General features: G+C 37.6%; 5 protein-coding genes and 1 pseudogene across 6 annotated transcripts in view; 3 read left to right on the plus strand and 3 right to left on the minus strand.

Annotated features, from left to right (window-relative positions):
• Nucleotides 1-229: 229 nt before the first annotated feature.
• LOC111330123 (actin-related protein 2/3 complex subunit 3-A) lies at nucleotides 230-4,981 on the minus strand. Its single transcript, XM_022934924.2, has 8 exons — nucleotides 4,839-4,981; nucleotides 4,658-4,751; nucleotides 4,392-4,468; nucleotides 3,100-3,168; nucleotides 1,701-1,827; nucleotides 1,316-1,410; nucleotides 873-945; nucleotides 230-330 (listed from the first exon to the last, which is right to left on the minus strand). The coding sequence occupies exons 1-7, from the start codon at nucleotides 4,842-4,844 to the stop codon at nucleotides 883-885; spliced, it is 531 nt and encodes a 176-aa protein (XP_022790659.1). The 5' UTR covers nucleotides 4,845-4,981; the 3' UTR covers nucleotides 230-330; nucleotides 873-882.
• A 193-nt stretch (nucleotides 4,982-5,174) lies between these two features.
• LOC111330120 (cyclin N-terminal domain-containing protein 1) lies at nucleotides 5,175-8,350 on the plus strand. Its single transcript, XM_022934920.2, has 6 exons — nucleotides 5,175-5,487; nucleotides 5,583-5,658; nucleotides 5,757-5,922; nucleotides 6,223-6,385; nucleotides 7,528-7,766; nucleotides 8,125-8,350. The coding sequence occupies exons 1-6, from the start codon at nucleotides 5,313-5,315 to the stop codon at nucleotides 8,209-8,211; spliced, it is 906 nt and encodes a 301-aa protein (XP_022790655.1). The 5' UTR covers nucleotides 5,175-5,312; the 3' UTR covers nucleotides 8,212-8,350.
• A 472-nt stretch (nucleotides 8,351-8,822) lies between these two features.
• Nucleotides 8,823-13,474, minus strand: LOC111330118 (uncharacterized). Its single transcript, XM_022934917.2, has 8 exons — nucleotides 13,321-13,474; nucleotides 13,069-13,133; nucleotides 12,666-12,691; nucleotides 12,414-12,462; nucleotides 11,585-11,854; nucleotides 9,868-10,135; nucleotides 9,376-9,589; nucleotides 8,823-8,961 (listed from the first exon to the last, which is right to left on the minus strand). The coding sequence occupies exons 1-8, from the start codon at nucleotides 13,416-13,418 to the stop codon at nucleotides 8,896-8,898; spliced, it is 1,056 nt and encodes a 351-aa protein (XP_022790652.1). The 5' UTR covers nucleotides 13,419-13,474; the 3' UTR covers nucleotides 8,823-8,895.
• Nucleotides 13,475-14,777: 1,303 nt separating this feature from the next.
• Nucleotides 14,778-15,831, plus strand: LOC111330122 (uncharacterized). Its single transcript, XM_022934922.2, has one exon. The coding sequence runs from the start codon at nucleotides 14,809-14,811 to the stop codon at nucleotides 15,601-15,603; it is 795 nt and encodes a 264-aa protein (XP_022790657.2). The 5' UTR covers nucleotides 14,778-14,808; the 3' UTR covers nucleotides 15,604-15,831.
• A 2,355-nt stretch (nucleotides 15,832-18,186) lies between these two features.
• Nucleotides 18,187-19,272, plus strand: LOC111330121 (CBY1-interacting BAR domain-containing protein 1-like). Its single transcript, XM_022934921.2, has one exon. It carries the CDS (start codon nucleotides 18,255-18,257, stop codon nucleotides 19,134-19,136), a length of 882 nt encoding a protein of 293 aa, XP_022790656.2. The 5' UTR covers nucleotides 18,187-18,254; the 3' UTR covers nucleotides 19,137-19,272.
• A 634-nt stretch (nucleotides 19,273-19,906) lies between these two features.
• LOC111330096 (uncharacterized) overlaps nucleotides 19,907-20,253 on the minus strand; it is a 7,491-nt pseudogene continuing 7,144 nt past the window's right edge. The window contains exon 8 of the transcript XR_015994933.1: nucleotides 19,907-20,253. This exon is cut by the window's right edge and continues 552 nt beyond it. The product of XR_015994933.1 is annotated as an uncharacterized LOC111330096 (transcript).

Here is a 20,253-nt window from a genome sequence, read left to right on the forward strand (position 1 = left end):
CCATTCCTGTAGACTGTCAGACAGGCTTTTGCCTTAACCTCTTATATACACTGCCTTTTGGTTCACCATTTATCAAGTCCCATTGTTAAACATAATTTCATCGATTCTACTATACCCTGAGTGGATGAGTCAGGTGTCTCTGGAAGGGAGCACCAGAGAATTAGTCACATCTGCATATAGAAAAAAAACAACAACAACAACAACAAGCAAAAAACATGTACACAATCAATTTCAGTATAAAAGGCTTTATTTTGAACATGAAAATTAACAAATTCCACTTTTTTTCATCTTTACAAGTTACTGCTGTTCCCATTCCAGGATCCTCACAATCTGAAAGGGCAAAATTAAATTAATAATTATGAAGACTCTACAGATATGGGTTCTTCATTGTTTTTCTTACTGTGATGTTAACGGGATAATATACCAGTTATCCTGTTAAGTGTATTTTTAAAAGCAATCCATGCTAGAGCCTGGATAAATGCAATAAAATGAGTGGTAGAGTAACAAAACGGAACAGAGCATGAAGGTAGCAAAGGGTTGGGCATCCTTCAGCTCTCACGACTTATACTGCAGCTCATCTATGATGTATTCAGTTCTCTTCAAGTTGTGCACAACATCCAATTAACCCTTTATTCCCTAACATTAAATTACATATTCTCCACGCTGTTCTTTATACATTAGTTAAGGTACTGACAAAAAAATTTGATTTAAAAATTGAGAGGTTCTAAAGTTGGTGATCATTTCCTTTATCCTGATGACCTCAATGGGTGATTCATGGGTGATGTTGTACGGAGAAATTAGATGCGAGTTGCTCTTTGGGGTCAAAGAGTTAATGATCAGCACATTTTGCATGCACAATTCATAAAACATACCTTTGCACTACTACTGCCCAGGAGCTGACAGACTCTTGTCCATGAACTTTCTCTTCACAAAACACATCCACCACTAAAAATAAAAGATTCAAATGAGTTTTAATAAAGTTTAAAAATGGAAAACTAAGAAATCCTGGTAGAGTACAGTACAAAGACGTGGACAACATGTCAGTCTGTTACCATCTTTCACATACATTTCAAGGTTTTTTTAATGTTTTCCACGATCTATAATTAAAAGGATTGTTCAGGGATCTTTTCCTTCTCGGACATTTCCCAGATTTTTCCAGGCATGGATGTTCAGAGTCTTCCCAAGTTTATTATAAATTCTACCGACCTCTTCATAGTCATGCCTTAGAACACAAACTTGCAAGCATAGAGCTTTGACTAAGTAAATACATTCATGGTCACCATGATACTAAAATGATGCAATAAACTAAACATACCTTGGATGGTTTATCTGTCTGTGGATCAAACACAGATTCCAGAAGTCTCTGGCCAAGTTCCTGCCTCAACTGGGTCAAGTATGCCCTAGTAGAATCTTAAAACAACATGGTACTACTGTGAATATATGAATATCATATATCTGAACTGCAGATTTCTAAATGAAGAAGAGAGTTTCCTAACTGTGATCACTCTCATCTTAAAAGATGAAAATTTTAGTTAAAAATAACAGAAATACCACATCAGGCCCAAAGTAACAAGAATAATTATCAAAGCTGCAGAAGCCAAAACTTGAAGTCAACCCAGGGGCATAAGTATTCTATTAAAAATCAATCTTTTCCACAGAGCATAGACAATGTGACAGGACAAAAATTTGAATTATGGTACCTGCTTCAGCTTTACTGCTTGGTTTTGAGTACATGGCATTCAGTGGAAACCCAGCATCTCCTGGAATTACAAAACTAGCAATTGCTAAGTTCAGCATCTCCTTTTTACCATTTTCTTTGGAAGAGCACTGGAAAAAAAAAATTGAACTAGATGCACATACCAGAAAGAGTATAATAATTAATTAAAAGTTTTCATTACAGGCTTTTAGGTGTTGAGGCTCAGCTTCCTTCTAATCCAGCAAAGAGGAAAAAGGAACTTTTGCAAGCCATTTGTTCTGAGCCATGCCTGGCAAAACTTAACAATTTTCGTTTCCTGTCAGTCATCTAAATTGGTAATCGAGTGATTTTTAATGGTAATGGAACTGATTGGAATCTAATTTGACATACAATCATACCAGGGATTAGAGGAGTATGACTACAGACAGAACTGGATGACATGAAATTCTGTTTTCAAATAATAAGAAACAAAATTTGAGAAAAAAAAACTAGCCATTGATTAGATGTTTTCATAAAAAAAGCAGTTACCTTGGTGAAATACACAACAACAGAACATGTATAAGTTGCATACCTTCAAACAACACTAGATGCACATACCAGAAAGAGTATAATAATTAATTAAAAGTTTTCATTACAGGCTTTTAGGTGTTGAGGCTCAGCTTCCTTCTAATCCAGCAAAGAGGAAAAAGGAACTTTTGCAAGCCATTTGTTCTGAGCCATGCCTGGCAAAACTTAACAATTTTCGTTTCCTGTCAGTCATCTAAACTGGTAATCGAGTGATTTTTAATGGTAATGGAACTGATTGGAATCTAATTTGACATACAATCATACCAGGGATTAGAGGAGTATGACTACAGACAGAACTGGATGACATGAAATTCTGTTTTCAAATAATAAGAAACATAAAATTTGAGAAAAAAAAACTAGCCATTGATTAGATGTTTTCATAAAAAAAGCAGTTACCTTGGTGAAATACACAACAACAGAGCATGTATAAGTTGCATACCTTCAAACAACACTGGCATGATGCTAACACTGTCCTACTTATGCTCAAATCAAGTTGGTGATAACCAGTCGCATTCTAGAATTTTGTTTCAGTTATATGTTATAAAGAACCAAAATTTTCTTCCATCCAAATCAGCTAAATAGTCCTTTTTACAGTTGTGGGCTTAGTGGCCAAGCCTTTGAACAGGAGTGAGGCTAAGGGTGACCTTTTTATGATAGAGATGTTGCTGCTTTTCAAATGCAAATTCCTTTTGTTATCATGCTAACTAGATACAGGTCTCTATCACAACAGGGTCACCCATAGCCTCACTCCTGTTCAAAGGCTTGGCCAACAAGCCCACAACTGTAAAAGGGACTATTATATTAACAGACTTGGTCATTAAGTGGCATCAACATACCCTCTGAAGCTTCTTCAAACATTCTGTGATGTAAAGCGTTAGGTAAATCAAAACACGATCTGCTTCAGACTAAAAATATTTCAAAATTCAATCAATAAATGTTAAAAAGCTGGAGAAAGTGTGTTGTTTGGCTGATAATAGTAATAATAATAATAAAAAGCATTTATATGAAAAACAGTCCACTCAAGATCACCTAAAAACCTTCATAACTGGTCACTCCACCCTCCGAAACCATTTTCAGGCTAAAACTTAAGAATACAAAGTCGTGCTTTTAACCTCATTGTCTAGAGAATATTAGTTTTAATGTGGATTTCAGTGACCCTGTATCCTCAACTTACATATTTCAAGATGCATCAAGTTCAAAAGACCATACTATTAGAGTCGTAAATAAAACAACTGTCACGAGTTCTACTCCCATCGTATGGTTTCAAATGCATATTTCTCTTTACAAAAACACACACAACCCACAATTCATATTAACAAAGATTTAGTAATACATAGACAGGTAAAAACGAACGATATAAAATCCCGACGTTTTGGCGACTTCATGACACCATTATCAAGGGTACAAATGAAAACAAAATTAACCAGATGCTTTACATCAAACAATTAACACCGAGTTTGAACATGCAAACGGATTCTATCTGTGCTAAAGTATTTGTATAGCTACCTCCCCTATGCAAATTAGTTGTAACTCTTGAACTCGCATTTGTTAATTTTAATTTCATTTGTACCCTTGATAATGGCATCATGAAGTCAGCGAAACAGCGGGATTTTATATTGTTCATTTTTACCTGTCTATGTAACCCACAATTCCTCTATTCACTCTGACAAAGAGCTATAACAGTTGAAACATCAGCTTTGGAGTAAAACCTTACCATACCATTTCAGAGGGCCACTAGTTTATCCATTTAACTGTCATGTGTTACCCTCCCTAAATAAAGTTGTTACTTGACTTACTCCCTTATCATGATTGCAAGGTAGCAGAGGGACACTTAGAAGCTTAATAAATGGAAAGCTTGAGGTTAACTTGGGAAATTTCTCTCTCTTCCTTTGTCTTTTTTTTTTGTTTTTTTTTTTGTTTTGTTTTGTTTTTTTGACAGAAACACTTTTAGCTCGGATTCCTGTGGAACACACAATCAGCTGTCAACAACATACACCACTAACTGTCTATCCCCTATTTCATTTCTGATTTAATGCACTCATTTAATATGTTATGGATTGTATTTTCCCTCAAACCTTTTCCTCATAACCCACTTTGGTTTATCATACCACTGTAGTTACAAAAATACCTTTATCTCATAGCTTTTGAAGAACACGTTGGCTTTAAAATAATAGATCGCTTCATCTATGATATCGTTATTTCCATCTGAAATCAACAAGAAATTGACAAATTGCATCCTTCCTACATAAGTTAGTCACAAATCAAACTTAATTAATTACCCGACAAACTCCAAAATCAAAACTGTTGAAAATCATGGTAAGGTCATAATTAAACAGATTCGTAAAACTGAGTTCTCTTTGCGAATGCCAGAGAAGTAAAAATTGTGTGTGGTACCTCCAGGCGGAGCTGGGCCTTTGAACTTCGTGTTGATGGGAAGCACCGCCATCTTGCACAAGGAACTGGGAGCAGATAACGCCGAGTGATACGCCTTTTAAGAGAACGTGGAAAAGTTTAATATGGCCTTGGTCTTTTGTACAGCACTATCATGCACCCACAGCAATGAACAAGTACTTACCGGCATCTTAAAACGTAGAAATAAACAGAAACAACCTTCAGCTTTGAAGAATCCAAAAGGAAGTGAACCCTCCTTCGACGTTATCCAAATATGGAAATTTTATTATATTAGTACTCAGACTACCAGCCGAGTGGCCTGCCGTAGCATACTTATCTGTTATAATTCTGAAAAAAAAAAAAAAAGAGATCAACTAAAAATTGTCGATGTATTTTTGCCTGTTTAATGCCCAGAATACGCGCAAACACCGAATAAACTCGAGAAAGTGGCAGTCGCCAAGCTTTTTCCGCCGGACCCAAGATGCTTACTAATTCAGTTCCCGCCAAATTCTAGCGAGCACGCGTTTTCAAATACAGTAATATTATTTGTCAAACCATAGTTATTTTGGAAAAGTGCAGAGTATTGTTCTTAAAGACGGTTCTTCTCTTCAAGTAGTATCCCGGTGTTTTATCTGGTAGAGTTTTTTGCGTTTTCAAAATGTCCAAAAGCAGGATTTTCGGCACCCCTCCAGAACCTGTCTTCAACATGAAGACAGCATGTTTGCCACCAGAGTTACTGGAAGAAGCGTTATACGCTCTTGCTGCTGAAAACGAGAAAAGTATGAACACTGCTAATGGCATGCAAGGCTTTTTCAAAGGGGGCAAAAATGCCGGTAACTCAAGTTCGACCCTCCACTTATTTTGTGCATTTTGAAGTAAAAGAAAATCGCAAATTAAACTTATGTTTGGATTCGTTCGTGTTTTCCAGAATACATTTTTCTACTTTGTGAAGAAATGGGTTTACCGACTCAAACCCGCTTTTTAGCAATTGAAATTTTTGACAGGTAAGTGTAAATAGCCAAAATTATCCGACGCAAAATTACACTTTCTCCTCGGGGTATGATTGACTTCAACTAATCAATTCTATCAATTCTTCCCATAGATTCATGGCGAAGCATGTTTGTGATCTCTATGAGTTAATTCGTTCAAATTCAGAGACAAACCTGCAGAGAAACTGGAAAGAGGTGGAGAACAGAGTAAAAAATCAGCTGCCGCTTCGAGTTATGTCTTGTGTGCAGCTTGCAAGCAAACTGACTTCACACTACAAGGCAAGAACTTCTTGCAAAAACAAAGTGTGTCCGCCTGAAGTCTACCTTGGAGAACTTTCCTCGTGTATTACTTCATAAAAATTGGCAAAAATTTTCATTAGAAAATCTGAATGATTATTGATACCACGAAAATTCTTCTTGTCATCTCCAAAAGCCTTCCAAAAATATCTTAATTTTTTTTTGAAGATATACCTAATCTGAATCATCTAGGCCAACATTTTCATTGGTTGGAGTTGAAAATATGAGAGAAATTCACGACCAAAGTACGTTTTTACAGTAACATTGTCGTTTTTATCACAGGCAATAACTCCAAGCAAAGGTCAGAGGTTTTTGAACTCAATCGGCCATTGTTACACACTGGGAAGCATGTTGAAGTCAGAATTGAGGATTCTGCAGACTCTAGACTATCACATCTTAATCACAACACCCTTAACATTTTTGGAAACCATCCTTGAGATTCTTGGTAAGTAAAATAATTTCAGACTGAGTGGACTTGCAGGATGACTGACTTACTGACTGAATAAGAGGCAGAATAATTGACTTGCTGAAGGACTGACACACTTGGTTCTTTAACCATTTCACCCCCAAGAGTGAAGGATCAATTTTACTACAGGTAGTGTCAGCCGACATGGAAACCGACATATCGGTCCACAGTTGGTCGATAGTCGGTCAACAGGTCAGTCGATAGTGGGTCGCTAGTCAGTCGACATGTTGGTCAATATGTTGACCGACAGATGGAGTGTCGCATCTTAGTGGAATATCAGTCAAGTGTCAGTGGAATATCGGTCAAGTGTCAGTGGTCTATCGGCCGAGTGTTGGTAGTCTATCAGTCAAGTGTCTAAACTTTATCGGTAAATATAGTTTGAACGTCGCTTGTGTGGTTGTGTATTGTTGCAGTGTCGGTATTGAAAAATTTGATTTGAAGAAAAATTTAATTTGAAGGCATAACCTTTCAGGTATATGATTAAGTGTCAGTGAAGTATCGGTGAAGCATCCGCCAAGTGTCAACCGAGTGTCGGCCAAGTGTTGGTCAAATATTGACTGACTGTCTGCTGATATGTTGACCGACTATCGGCCGACACATATCGGTCGACATTTCGACCGACTATTTTCCGACTATCAACCGACTATTGACCGACTGTCGACCGACTATCGACCAACTGTTGACTGACTATCGACCAACATGTCGGTCGCCATGTCAGCCAACACTACTTACAGTAACATTGATCCAGAGTGACTAGTATCTTAGCTCTCCTTATAATATTTAGTGCTTATTAACCGAGTGGGAGGTCTGTATGGGAGAATCTTGACTGAGGTCACCAGCACAATTGTATGCCAATTGTTTTATATTCTTTGTACCTTTTTTTTCTAGACCGGTCTAGATGCGGGTCTAGATGGGAAATCTAGACCGCTTTCAATATTGATTTCAGCCAATCAAATTTGTGAATTCGGTAGTTCCCAGTCTTTGTGAGACACAGCCATATAATAACATCTCTTACCATCTAACCGATTCACTGGCTGGTCAACCCACTCAGAGAAAATTTTTTCATTTCACCATCTTACCACTGCCCTTCTAAAAAGCTGTTGTATTTAACATTCAATTAGGACACAATGACACAAGAGCTCAAGTTAAACTACTTCATGATGCCAGTGTAAAACTCCTTGACATAGTGTACCTCAAGTTTGAAGAAATCTACAGCAAGTTGTGTATGGCTGCAACAGGAGAAAGTTGTATTAAAGATGGCAGACAAAGCTTGGCAATCATTAGTAGTGATCTAATGTTGCTTGCTGTGTCAGTCATTGGGGCAGCATCCTACATTGTGAATCAGACAACAAGTGACATGGTAATAAAGAATTTATTTGCAATCATTTGATTGTCATGGTGCACCTGATGAGAGTTGTTTTGTTTTTGTTTTTTTTAATCAGTCATTGTCCACTGTTTGACGTTTGCATGATTTGTTTCATGTTTTTCTGTTTAGGCCATGGAAGAACTGATTCAGAAGTTAGGTAACTTCACTCAGTATTCTTTGGCAAAATCCTTCAACATTAACCCCCTTAGTAATTCAACTTGTTGGTTTCCTTTACCCTCATGCCCAAACACTGCACTAGCTCAAAATATGTTTACTAGCATTTTAATTAACTGTAATTTTTTATGCAGTCAGCTTTCTGACTCCAAATGAATATTTTTTTATCATTGTTTAGGTTATAGAGCAACTTGGTCTTATCACTCAGATCCCAGTGGATGATGTTTTAGACTTTGCCACAATAATCATTGAGAATACTTTATAATCTGAGGATGGAAATTGACCCTCGTTAATTTGTGATTATAAAGGTAGGAGAAAGAAAAGAAACCATACAACAGTTTTGTTAAGAAAGATATCCAATTTAAAGTGCAAATCCACAATTTCTCAAAGTAGTTTTTGTTGACCACTAAAGCAAACAAACAATCGGTTGGAGAAAAATCTTTATTCATGTACACACAATCCACTTTTTTCTCAATTTAAAGACTTCTAAAGACCACTTGAACTATACAGAAGCAAAATGTTCACAGTACACTTGCATTCAATATCAAAAGTCAGTGCCTCTTTCAAGTCCCTAGGGGCAAGCAAAAGCACCCCATCCCCAAGAAATTGACTAACTGGTAGGAGTATGCCATAATGATACAAAAAGCCTTGTAACGAAGGAGAGTAGGTTAATTCACACTAAATCAAAAACTGCTAATGTTCCCAGGATAAGGGTGTACAGAGGACAGTCTTGATTACAAGGAAGACATGATGTTCCTTACAAAACATATTCTTTACAAAAACAACTACAGTATTCATTTGAGGAGAGCTTAATGTAAGCTTTTAACTTTTACTCTGGTTCTCCAATAAATAGTAACCAATATTTTATTTAATCTCTTTTTTTTACCATATAAATATCATTTTAATCTTTTTTCTACAAAAGAAAATAAAATTAACTACCACAACAACATTATTGTTCTTGTTCCTCACTGGGAGACTCAGTGCGAGGTCTCTTTAGCGGTGGACAGTCGGTTCCCTAAAAGCAATGGCAACAACAAAAAAATTAAAGTTTGAATGTATACACAAAATTAAATTGATAAAAACACATGCAGATACACTTGACTGGGAGTAGCACTAAAGATTTGTAAATTAATTCAAACTTTGATAAATTCCCTGAATATTTTATGGGCCCTGGGAAACAAAACAGTCGGAAACATCAGTCTCTTAATGCACTGATACATCAGTATTAAAAATATCCATGACAATCAGTTTACCTCAAAGTAATGAATAATTTGTCATCAGGCTGTAAAAGTGTGTTACACCAGTTTCCAAATTTTTGACAGAAATCATTGCCTTATTTGCATTAATTTGAAGGCAGCAGTGTATTTGCATTATAAATACATACATCTACATCATCATAAACTTATTGAAGCTGTTTTAATTTGCCTACCTCCTGGTTACTGTCTTGCTCCAACATGCTTGAGATATCAGTAGTAGTTTGAGATGGCATTTGCTCAGCCTCATTAGATGGCCCATCTGCCACACCCATCAGATCTGTCACAGGTTGTAATGAGCTATCATTGGTGCTCTCAAAGTCTCTTGAGTCTTCTTCATCTGGGATCATTCCCATCCCCAGTCGATATGAAATGGTGGCACTCTCTTCACTTAGATAAATGAACAGGTAAGTTATAATCTCATGATCAATGTCTGCAGTTGTTTTAGTCAACTTAACTGTCATGGGATAATTAAGTCTGTTGGATTCTCTTTCTTTTGTCACCATACTATTCTTCATCTTGATTAAGCAGTATGCACATGAAATTATTAACTGTCAAGGCTGAGAAATGAATTGACTTTCTCTTGAAAGAACATTGAGTTGTTTTAATGATGTAGGGAGCATCCTGTAAATTTGGATGGAAAAACAATTACTTTCATGCCAATTTACCTTGCAATAGAAGGCACAAGGTTACTTTCCTCTCCTTCAAATGTATTTTGGGTATCGCCATTGCCATCGTCATCATCATCATTTTCATCTTCATCAATTTCATTATCTTCATTTTCATCATCCTCATTACTAACATAGCTATTGTCCACTTCATTGTCATCATTATTGGCATCATTGATACTTAAGTTGCTGTCTTCATTGAGATCAAAGGCACTGCAAGAGTTGTCGTCATTACCAAGACTTCCTTTGTCACTTTCCTCAAAGTTCACTGCAGCAAAAAAATATCCCAAAGCCAAAATGTTAAATCTGTGTGATTTTCTAACGAAAAAAGGGTTTGAATTGGAAAACTTCATGAATATACAAACTTTAATTAAGGTTACAAGGCTGCAAATAACTAGCCGGCAGTCGCCGGTCACGTTGTCCGGTCAAATATGCTTTTGCTCGGACACTACCTGTTTTTGGTTGATCAAATTTTAACAGTTGGAACTCTTGCGATAGTGAACCCAGATTGCACAGTAATCCTTTTACAACTAAAAAGCAACTGAAAAACAACTGAACCCAAGTTAATAATTTTACTACTCTTTACTGCAGAAGCAGCCAAACAAATTCTCTTTTTATATATCTTGACTTTTTTTGTTTTCAGTACAACTCAGAGCCCTTTTTTTTTAAAGTTACCATTGTGAATTTTTGTTGGAGTGAAAGAGTGGTCGGATTCTCCAGGTTTTGGGCCTTTTGCTCGCTTTTTGCACTTTGCAACAAATGCTACTTGGAGTATTCTCGATGCAGCAAGATTATTCTTTGCGAGGGTGCTCAGTTTCTGATCATTCAATCAATCAAACAATCACTTTATTTAAGAGTAAATTATGGTATCTAGCCAAAGGTAAAACCCTCTACTAACTGGGAACACTTAAATAAAGCAAATAAAATAACGGAGTACATGATGATTTGCGGTCGCGACAGGACTTGATGACATCGTGGAAATTTGCCACTGCTGAGAATTTCTTTTATATTCGTTTTTTTCCTTTCAGAAACATTACTGTTGTCCTTGTGATTATCAAACAATTAAAAATTAAAATTTCTTTGAACGAATCGGTAAAGGACCGGACAAGATGTCCGGCAATCCAAGGATTTGTCCGGTCAGTACCCAATTTTGACCAGACATTGTCCGTTGACCGGCCATTGTTTGCAGCCCTGAGTTAACATTGCTTATGAAAATCACACACTGGCTTAGTTAACCCTCCATACCCTTACATCAGTATGCATGTTCTCCATAATGTTCTCTATACATTTCCTTAGATATTGATAAGGAGACTTTTTAACAACCAGGAGCTTCTTTAGTTGGTGCTCATTCCCTTTATTCTCATGATCTTAGTAAATGATTTATGAGTATTACTGTAAGGGGAAATAAGGTGCTGGTTGCTCTTAGGGTTAAAGGTGATAATGAACATCTTACTGGCATGTTGAGGTTTTTATTCTATTCTAGGACTTATAACTTAAACAGCAATCAGGGCTGTGGTCTAGCAGTGCCCAGTGGCCCCTGGCGCCTTACTTTTGCTCTTGGGCGACTCAAGAATCTTAGTTTTTTTAATAAAAAGCATAGGCTGGGCACCCTGGATTTCACAGTTTCAGAGCACTGGGCTCCCTTCAATTTTTCTTAGAGCAAAGCCTTGGAATTCTTTCAAAGACATGCAATAAAGAAGGGCTAGTTAGCTTGTACCTCCTGCCTCTTCTGCTTTCAAGAGCTCCTCAGCCTGACTTGCTCGTCGTTTGATTGGACTTGTGCTTGTTGGAAGACCACCACCCTCCCCTTGTGACGTTTTGTTATTACTCAGCTCTAAAGGATGCACTGGTTGAAACTTGGTTCTCACAGATGTATCTGTTGATAAGTCTACAGAATGCTGCTGGGATGAACTTGGGGATGATGCAGCACTGTCATTAGTTTCACCAACACTTGAGCTAATAGACTGATTGTCTCTGTCTCCCTCATCTAGTTGACAAATTCACAACAACATTTTAGAATTGATTTGCAGAGGCATAAATGAGCTCATTCAAAACCTTAAAAAAATGAAGTGAAAAGGATAACCAGACAATCATAAGCATAAAAAGGAGTATGAAAGAAGATCAAACAGAAAACAATGGAAAATAAATCCCATTACAACTTTATGGAATTTTGCCAGCTACCACCAGAGTTTAAACAGTGAAACACACAAACAGGAATTAAATAGTAGCTACCATTATGAAGCATTTACACAGATGTCATTGTACTTAGAACATATATGTAATTCATTCATGTTTGCTCAAATTGGCTAACTTTGAAGAACAACAAAGCAGCATAAATGAAATTAAACTGCAAGAGTACAGAACTTCATAGCTACCCTGAGAAGCCCTTACCTCCTTAAGTATAGGAGGCTATCCAGGCCTTCAAAACTACAGTCATTCCCTGCTTGCTACTCTAATCTACCCATTTTTAACATCTTTTGATTGAAACCACTGCACAAAAATAAAATTTCACTATTTCCCCATAAAAGAGGACAAACAAAACTTACCAGTGTTACAATTGCTTGTTGTGACATGTTTTTTCCCTCTGATTTTCTCCTGCATTACCAAACATAAGCATAATCAAAGTCATGTACAACAACATTGTTTTTTTTTTTTTGTTCAAACAGCTGTTTACACTTCAATCAAATTATTTGTGATGTAATTGAAAGAAATCTCACCACAACAGATATATGAGCAAGTTATGTCTAGAGTTGACAATCGTAATTTGATCAGATTTCACCAAAAACTTTACCCCATACCTCTTTCTTGCTCTGGTCTTGACTCACTACAAGAGATTAAATAAAAATTAACATTTCTGGTCTTTCTGGCCCCAAATATGTAAATAGGGGACACTAAGCCATTTCACTTAAAAGCTCCTGGCCACCTTCCGATCCACGGACCTCTGTTAAGAAACTGACAAGTCAAAAATAAAGATAAATATGTCTCTATGTTCTTTACGAACTGGCTACTTAAAATCATAAATGAGTATTTTACAATCCTCGATAACAATAGATAATACTAACATCTCGACATTATTAGGAAAAAATTATAAACAGATCTAGAGTCACGAAGGCAGTTTTAAATTAGCTGTCACAAATCGGGCACGTGTGCAAAACAATGGAATTTGACAGATCAAAATAATATTTCAATAGATGAACTTACCCGGGACCCATTTGAAAACTTTCAAGGTACAGCTGCTTGGACCGACATTAACCCATTTCTTTTCCCTGTAAATCAACAAAATAACGAGAATAATGTTAAGATCGGGTAAGATCTTGTGAGCTATGAGCAACAGATTTACGCGATTACGGCTTTTGTGTAACAATGAATGAATTCGCCGAAAATGCATAAAATGAAATAACTGACGGCGATGCTACATTTCCGGGTTCAAGTATGTAAAGGTTTTGCGATTACCATTTCCTTACGCGCTCCACTGACAGCATAACCCGTTTGACATCATCCTTGGCTCGGCTTCGAGTTTCCAAGCGCATTACGCCGCTTCTGTTCATCATGGCGGCGATCGCTGTGAGAGGAAGATCCCGTATGATCCATATATGGAACGGGTTAAGACTTTCCGGAACAAAGTGCGGGACGAATGATGAAAAGTGCACTTAATCGGCAGCAATGATGAACAACAATTCCACAGCAACAACAAAACGCAATTGATTTTAATTTCTAAAATTTATTTTCGTCCCTAACGAGCGCCAGATCGTAATAGATGATTGAAAAACAACAAAACAAAAAACAAGGAATGAGACGTTTGGACATGAATCTAAATGAACCTAGATAAGTTATTAAAACATAAGTTTCGGAACTATTAAGATCACGAAATAGTACTCTATACGCTGAATAACTTCGGGTTGGTTTTCGCTTTCTTTAAGTTTCCTTTGTTTATTTTTCCCTGAAAACGCGATTGCAGATCGGTGCATCTATTAAATAGCCGCAATTTATCCAAGTTTGGTGGATAAAACAAATTGTGGGCAAAACTACTCCTTGAACACAGTGTCGAGAAAACTCTCTGACGTGAATGAATAATCTCTAACCGCACCTGTCGGTTGACAGAATCGTACCCAACACTCCTTACTTTTTTTGTAATACTTGAAGTTTAAGATCAAGTAATTACGTAGTTCTTTTAATGACTTCATTCTTTCATGGCCCTTATCTCAATCTGTAAAGTACATTCTTTTCCGTTCTGACAAGTGGACCATGATCGTAATTAACTTTCACAATGTGTAAATTTAGTGAAAAACGACTCCAAGATCATTCAACTCTAAAGTGCAAAACAAAAACTCTGCATGTATGAAAAAAAAAAAAAAAAAACTCTGGAGCTGATCAGAATGAGCCTGATGTACAGTAAAGGAGAGCTCTTCCTACGACGTATAAAATCCATACTGACCGTGTGTTTTCCCATCGCTACCTTTCTGAGTCGACCCCCAAGCAAGGGAAGAGGCCTTGGGAGCGAGGTTACTCCTTTTTTGGTTCCCATAAGCTCTTCGCCTCCTAGTGATGAATAATGTAATAATTTTCTGAGTAACAAGTGGCTGCCGTCAGTCAAGCTGTAGGGATCTAAAAATAATTCTCCAATAAAAATTGCACCGTCAACGGTCTATTGCGCAATCCTGAACAGCTAGACTTTGAGCTCCGGCTAAGCTTCAGCTAATCAGGTAGAGAAGACACTCGAGCGGATGAAGTATTTCTTCTTCTCTGCCTGCTTTCTAAGTCCTATGCATTTTTCCGGTTGTAAAATGTAATTCAGGATGTTGGATGCAGTTTGTAACGGAGATGGATGGGTGAATGTAGTAGCACGTGCAAAGCACTCACTGACTGACTGATCGCCTCCTTCTAACCCACCCCTCTGTGGTCTAGTGACGTCACGCCCACAACTTTAGAGTATATAAAAACATGGCGTCACGACTCCCTCGCACTGGGTTGAGAGTCCATTCAAGATTTTTCTGCTTTCGGTTTCCGCGTTCTTGCCTATATAAAGCTCTTGTTCGCTTTTATACTTCCAGATTTATGTCAGGAGACATGAAAGATCTTAACGGAGTGGAGACGAAGGAAGAAAGTATCTCCAGCTTCTACCTCGATGCCCAAGAGACGAAACTTATGGAGAGTAAGTGGAAGCGAAGGTTTCTGAACACGCAATATCGTTGTGATGCGATTTTCGTTTTGGGCCCTATGGGAGCAGGGAAGACTACTGTTATAAATGACGAGTTTAAGACCCATTCAGTTTTCAGGAATTACGCGTATGTAGACACAGACGAAATCATGGGAATGTTGAAAGGATTTGAGTCAAACAAGGTAGAGGAATATTATCCAGTCGCTCGTAACATTGCTATTCATCTTACCGACTGGATCTTGGAGCAGAAGATCAGCTTTGTAGCAGAAGGAACATGTGTTAAATATTTGGAGCTAATAGATTATATGAATCGCTTAAAATCAGTAGGCTATCATGTCCGCGTGAAACGTTTGCCCAGAGTTCCTTTGGACACAGTTCTCGAAAGAGCTAAACGACGAAAAAATCGATTAATTCCTGATCACGTTGTGGAGTCGATTTTGGAAGGATCTAACCTTGGAATAGAAAAACTGTACCAGTCTAATAAGATAGAGTCTCTGTTTGAGGATATGGATGAACAAGAGAGAAATGAAGAGTTAAGACCAGCCGCTTCATTAGAAATTCCATCACCAACGGCTTAAAACCTCGTCCTTTACAATATGGGCAACAAGCACTTCAAGTCAAGAGGGAAGTGTCTGTTTCTGTCTTCTTAAAGGTTGCAAGTGGCCTTTTTCGTTGTTCGTGATTTTGTTTTTGAGTGACAGGAACATGGCGGAGGACAATATGTTTGGTAAAAGCATCGTTCATTGTTTACAAACATTAACGCCATAGCCACATGGAACGAAAATAAATTGTAAAATCACAATCAACCATAATGCATGCAGGAATTGTAAACCGTCAAAGTCTTGGACATCCTGTAAAGCTAATTTGGCTATTTGTTCTTCAGACTTTGCAAGTGCATCCTAACTTCACGAAGTACAGCTTAAGTCAATCATTGATCACTGATTGATTTATAAAGAATTTACAATTTTTTTAAAAATTTTATTGTCAATAGAAATATTTGATGTAGTCATAACATAACGAGAGACAGTTATTGCATCGGTGCAATGCTATTCTTGAATTATTTCACTCCTTCTGAAATACCAACCTTAAAGAAAGATTAGGATCAGTGCTCTTTTGGTTGATCTGAGCAACATTTTTATTCACTTCTTGTTTTGGTCGAGGTCATCATAGCTAATAGCATCATTTAACTGTGTTCCAAACCCTCTTGCATCTTTGGTAAAAAAGATACAAATTTTGTAATTACTACTTTGCTAATGTGGTTACATCATGCGCATTAGTTTGTTATTTGGAGCAAATGCTGAACTGAATGGGTGAAGTATGTAAGAATCTTCTTCTTCTTCACTTTTAAGTTTGCCACAAAAGCTTACAGTAGAGGTGGTGTAAAACCAATTTACAAAATGGTTTTCCCTTTAATCAGTAATTAAGCATACTTACCATTATGACGAACCTGCTGGATATACCAGTTCAAACATTCTGATAGTAATTTCTCTTTTAGAGAGGATTGTATAACCAGATAGGTTAATTCATGGCTTATGCCAAAGGAAAATGGCAATGAAACATCCATTAAAATTTATGCAGGAGAAACTCTAAAGAAAAGCCTAAACATATTTGAACACTTCTAAGCAATTCATTCTCTTTTATACCAGAAATAAAGAGGATGTCCAATAGCCCATTTCTGAATAACCTTTGGCCTCTTCAAAGGGAGTTCTGGAGCTCATCCAATCATATGAACTTAATTTTTCATTCACATGCAAATTAAGCTCATTTTGATTTGAATGGCTGAGCACCAGGCCTCATTTTGAAAAAGAGGCCAAAGGTAATTTGAAAATGGCATAGTAACCACTTCATTGCCTTTTCTACTTGACTCCCAAGTTTTTGTATTTTTGTGGTTGTAAGTGATATGTCACTTTAGACTGTAGATATGCTTATCAACTAGTGATGGGAAAACAATACTAAGCCATTTTCTTAATTTATTTCTTTGCAAGCCATTATTTTCTTGGAATTATGGTATGCACACCACATTGACCTTTTAATGTTATTGAGATATTTTCCCTTTCATTCAAAGAGGTTGCATGAGAACCCTAGATGTTCACTGCAGCTTTGTACATACACATCAGCTTGAAAGTGCAATTTAAAGACAAAGTAATCTGTCAAAAGAACATTTAAGAGTAGTTATTACTGCTTAGGATATTTTTTTGTACAGACAGTTACACTGTTATAACTAGTGAATGCTCCTCAACCAAAATGAGATGATAATTTAATGAATGTTTTATGTTATCCAAATGCAACTCCAAATTATATGGGTTGTGTCATATCTGCTTCTCTGTTCAATTCTGGTTTGTTAATTCCTTTGTATGAAATCTTCAAATTATGTTGTATTTGTAAAACTCGAGAACTCTTTAAGGGAAATAAATTTACACATTTAAGCACTAATAAGATAAAATCTCCCAAGTTGTTTTGTGGTAGTTTGATTATTCCCATGAGTGACCAAGACAGAATTTCTCCATGCAATATCAATGTAATATCAAGCAGACAAGTGATGAGGATGAAGAAAATTATCCATCAGGAGATTATTGATCCAATAACAAATTCTCACATCTAGCATAAATGTCAGCATGTTACAGGTCTGCATGATTACTGAATTATGAAATCTTGAATTCTCTCTTTAGAGAGAAATAAATGAAAAATTTGAACTTATTCGTGCCAACCCTTACAAAAAAAACTCAGCAAAGCACAGCTTAGATATCAGCTCTTAAAAGACTCCTTCTACGAATAAGTAACAATGACCAACCGTGTCAGCCGAGAAAACAGGATGGAGGACTGGGACCTACGGTCGCACGTTTCTCTTACTTTCCCCTTCCCGCTTTGCGCCAGTCACACAGGCTAACCAACCCGTCAGCCGATAAGCCTCCTCACTCCAAGAGAGAGCAGAGAGGACAGGTATGCTCAATGCTTACCCTTATCCAGAAGAAGCTCAGCTCTTGCTGTAGTTCATCGTGAAGCATTTTGTGTCAGGGAGCTATGGTCAGCTCTGGTAATAGCCGTTGGCATCATTCAGATGTTGTTGAAAAACTAACTCTGTAGTTTAATATTAACTTCAAAGCTAAACGAGCTTCGAGCAACGTCAAAATCAAACAGGTACGAATAGTCTGTTGCGCGCGCTGGCTTATTTTGATGTCATAAACAAAACCTGGCGAATACTTACTTTAGTTCAATTTTGCGGATCAAGATGACAAACAATATGACTGAAGTGTGCGAAGTTCTAAAAAGGACTTTACGGGTCGACAAGATTCCAGAGATGGAAGAATACAACAAACGAATTGAAGAGACGGAAGATCAATTTGCTGATATGGCGCGATGCGTTGAAAAATACGCCACAATCACAGGGAAGCTTGCACAAAGAGGAGAAAAATTAGCCTCAGCAATGGGAATTTGTAATTCGGACCAGGAAAGCAACAATGGCGTTAAAAGCAATCTAGCGAACTTCACCAGACATTTCTCTGCTATCCAGACACAGCGGGGTGCGTTGAAAGACATTCTACAAGGAAAAATCTCAAGTGACATCAAGGCCAATGAAGGGAAGTGTCTGGAAATGAAGAAAAGCGTGAAAGCATGCGAGGATGCGGTACGCAAAAAGAACCAAAGACTTCTTCTGCTTCAAAAGGCGAAAAATAAGACGCCTGTGGACCCTAGGAACATCAATGATGCAAATGTAAAATTCGAGAAAGCTCGCTGTGAGGCCGAACGGTCCTGTGAGGATGTTAAGATAGGAATGAAGCATTTTGAGGAACAGAAGAGGGAAGACTGGTATCATATTCTCAGTGACTTCCTGCTTGCGGAGATGCGCTTCCACGCTAAAGCGCTTCAGGGCTACACTGCTGCTTTTAGGTGTCTGCCCCTGTTGTCTGAAGGAGGTGGTGCGGATAGACCTCGCGGGAATCCTCGCGGGAATCCTCGCGGGAACAGCCGCAAGTCCTCGTGCGGTACGAAAGAAAGAAAAGTGGCCTTTCCCAGTTCTGATGATGACACCAAACTACCAGTCTCGCAAATTAACCTCAGGCGGAGATCTGATTCTAGTGATTCGAAACTATCTCTGAGAGATCTTGACTAGCTTGCCATGGAATATGAAATTCTTAGACTATGAGAAGAATTGATTGAGAGAAAAACTGGAAACGAGAATAATAAAAAACTGTCATAACTAATAACTATCTACAAGAAGATGGATTAAAAGACAGCGTTTGCGCCAATCTATTCAACTTTCTCCTGCGTTCTTTTCGGTTTGATTTTTAATTGCGTATCGTTTTTGCCTAGCATTTGTTATAGTTACTCATAGCCCGCAGTGCCGGCGTATTTTGGGCGCACGAGTACACATTTAGGTGGAAATATTTCCTTCCCCTCCCTCTCCCCTGTTGCCCATTTTTCCACTTAAGACCTACTCCCTCGGCAAATATTTCCTCGCCCCAATCATTCGCAGTTACCAAATCTAATATGGCGGCCTAATACGAAAATATGCACTCGTGCGCCCAAAATACGCCGGCACTGAAGGCTAAGTTACTCATCACCATTATTGCAGAGAGCTTTTCGCTTGGAACAATTCATTTTTCTTTTCTCCTTTCTTTCTTACCAATCAATGTGTTGCTAGTAACGATGCATGCCCTTTTCCCGCCTTTTTCGCTTCAAGCTTATGGAAAATTTCCAATCAAAAGTCACGCTCATACCATTACTAGTGGTTAGGTGTTTTTGTCTACAGCATTGATCTGATCATCCTAGAAGTTGTTATGTGTTTCATTTTTTCCTTATCTTTTCTTTGGTTATATCTCACGAACCAGTTATGGGTTATTTCCCTACGTATTTCACCGGGAAATCCTTTTTATCCATCTACAAGACAGTAGAGAATATCTTTTGGGCAAAAGGATTTTATTTTGTGCTTTTTTGCCTCAGCGAAAGTCCGCTGAGGACCACTGAGGACTCAGCAACAACGAATACAAAACCTAAACTAGATCTCAATAACTGCATACGTCATCGTTGGTGAGATTGAGATAACTTTTACCTTATATATCATAAAAGCTTATAAAATCACTCGTACATACAATGACTACAATTGACTACAAATCAGAAAACCTGCAAATCAAGGTAAGAGGGCTATGCGAATTACGTCATGGCTACTTTGGCTCTAACACAAATATAAAACCTTGGCGAGTTAGCAACGTGCTTTTATGACTCCATAT

Source organism: Stylophora pistillata, chromosome 13 (genome assembly GCF_964205215.1).
Source record: "Stylophora pistillata chromosome 13, jaStyPist1.2, whole genome shotgun sequence".
NCBI lineage: Eukaryota > Metazoa > Cnidaria > Anthozoa > Scleractinia > Pocilloporidae > Stylophora > Stylophora pistillata.

Coding starts and splice junctions, on each gene's coding strand:
- LOC111330118 (XM_022934917.2), bottom strand. CDS start 13,418: ATGATGAACAGAAGCGGCGTAATGCGCTTGGAAACTCGAAGCCGAGCC. Junction 13,134..13,320: donor GTGGAGCGCGTAAGGAAATG/GTAATCGCAAAA, acceptor GTTGATTTACAG/GGAAAAGAAATGGGTTAATG. Junction 11,855..12,413: donor AACAAGCAATTGTAACACTG/GTAAGTTTTGTT, acceptor TTTGTCAACTAG/ATGAGGGAGACAGAGACAAT.
- LOC111330122 (XM_022934922.2), top strand. CDS start 14,809: ATGGCGTCACGACTCCCTCGCACTGGGTTGAGAGTCCATTCAAGATTT.
- LOC111330120 (XM_022934920.2), top strand. CDS start 5,313: ATGTCCAAAAGCAGGATTTTCGGCACCCCTCCAGAACCTGTCTTCAAC. Junction 5,488..5,582: donor CAAAGGGGGCAAAAATGCCG/GTAACTCAAGTT, acceptor CGTGTTTTCCAG/AATACATTTTTCTACTTTGT. Junction 6,386..7,527: donor AACCATCCTTGAGATTCTTG/GTAAGTAAAATA, acceptor ACATTCAATTAG/GACACAATGACACAAGAGCT.
- LOC111330121 (XM_022934921.2), top strand. CDS start 18,255: ATGACAAACAATATGACTGAAGTGTGCGAAGTTCTAAAAAGGACTTTA.
- LOC111330123 (XM_022934924.2), bottom strand. Junction 4,469..4,657: donor AGGCCCAGCTCCGCCTGGAG/GTACCACACACA, acceptor TGTTGATTTCAG/ATGGAAATAACGATATCATA. Junction 946..1,315: donor AGACAGATAAACCATCCAAG/GTATGTTTAGTT, acceptor TTTTATTTTTAG/TGGTGGATGTGTTTTGTGAA.